Below are 1529 nucleotides of genomic sequence, written 5' to 3'. Positions count from 1 at the left end.
ATGGTAGGTTTGTTACTGGTGTTGCTGTACTTCGGAAACATTCTGCACCAATGTGGAGACATCGAGCTCAACCCTGGACCTAACCCTAGACGTGGTGCATCTGCTACTTCTGCCACGGCATCTGCTGACGGCGAACCTAGTCTGAGAGATGTTATGGATCTGCTGGCTGACATAAAAGGTGACATAAAGGAAATGAAAAATGGCTTTGCAAATCTGCAAGAAGAGGTGCGGGAAGTGAGAGAAGAAGTATCGGAAGTGTGGCGAATGAACAATGAGCTGAAAAGTGAGAACGATGTCTTGAAAACGAAAGTGGAGCGTTTAGAGGCAAAGACCGATGATCTGGAATGTAGGTCCAAAAGAAACAATGTGATGTTTTACGGACTGCCGAGGGAGGAAAACGAAAAATGGGAAGACTGTGAAGCTACGGTGAGAGAGCTCATTGTCGACAAGCTTGAGTTGGGAGGAGATATCCAGTTTGACCGCGTGCACCGGGTCAGTGCAAAACCAGACTCGCCAGTCATCGCTAGATGTTGCTTCTACAAAGACAAGGAGCTGATTCTGAAAGCAAAAAGAAAGCTCAAAGGTAGCGACATCTTCATTGGTGAAGATTTCTCTCAACGTGTGAGAGACATTAGGAAGAAGCTCACTCCACATCTGAAGGCGGCTCAGAAAGATGGCAAGAAGGCGACAATGATATACGACCACCTAGTCATCAATGGGAAAAAATGTGTGGTTGATAAAGACGATCGCCTGCATGAACGGAAATAAGGTTTCGGCCGGCCCCCAAGGAAAACTTCAGATAGTAAGTTTTTGATTTTTCCGGGGAATCATAGTGCAAAGGGAACACATACAAAAGTGACACCGGTTTCACAACGTGTAAGGGAAGTTCCTGCCAATTGTTGTGACAGTGTTGTGACTGGGGCAAAGCAGTATTTCGCACGTGGGAATAGTGCGGACATCCGAAAGACACCGGTGTTACCTGTAGTTTTGGACAACGCGGTGAGCGCACGTGGAAAAACGGACTGTGTTAGCGATAACAATGTGGACGACAGCGAATGTGTTTTGGAGAAAGTGAAAACGAGGCACTTGACAGTGGTGAGCGGTACGAATGGTGGTGAGAATGGTGACGGTGATGACGAGGTGGTGGATACGTCAAATTTAAATGGCACTGATCGATCTGATGACGTTGAACAATTTGGTAATTCATTATCTTTTCTTCATTGGAATGTTTGCGGTATCTTGTCAAAATTAGACGATCCCGAGTTTGTCGATTTTCTCTCTTCTTATGACATTGTCTGTCTGGTAGAGACGTTTGTTCTAACTTTCGAGTCATGTCTTTTTAATGACCATACGGTTTTCGTCAAGCCAGCAGTCAAATTGACGCGGCAGGGAAGATGTTCGGGTGGGGTGATATGTCTAATACGGAATAATATTATCCCCCACGTTACACAGTTGGAAAGTGATAGTCACTACTTCCTTTCGTTTGTTCTGCATAAAGAGTACTTTAGGTTCACTAAGGACATTTTGCT

General features: G+C 45.2%; 1 protein-coding gene across 1 annotated transcript; it reads left to right on the top strand.

Annotated features, from left to right (window-relative positions):
* On the top strand, window positions 1-768 carry LOC138960488 (uncharacterized). The gene has a single exon (XM_070332393.1). The coding sequence runs from the start codon at window positions 1-3 to the stop codon at window positions 766-768; it is 768 nt and encodes a 255-aa protein (XP_070188494.1).
* Window positions 769-1529: the final 761 nt, after the last annotated feature.

Source organism: Littorina saxatilis, linkage group LG2 (assembly GCF_037325665.1).
Source record: "Littorina saxatilis isolate snail1 linkage group LG2, US_GU_Lsax_2.0, whole genome shotgun sequence".
NCBI lineage: Eukaryota > Metazoa > Mollusca > Gastropoda > Littorinimorpha > Littorinidae > Littorina > Littorina saxatilis.
This window is presented reverse-complemented; position numbering and strand designations above follow the sequence as displayed.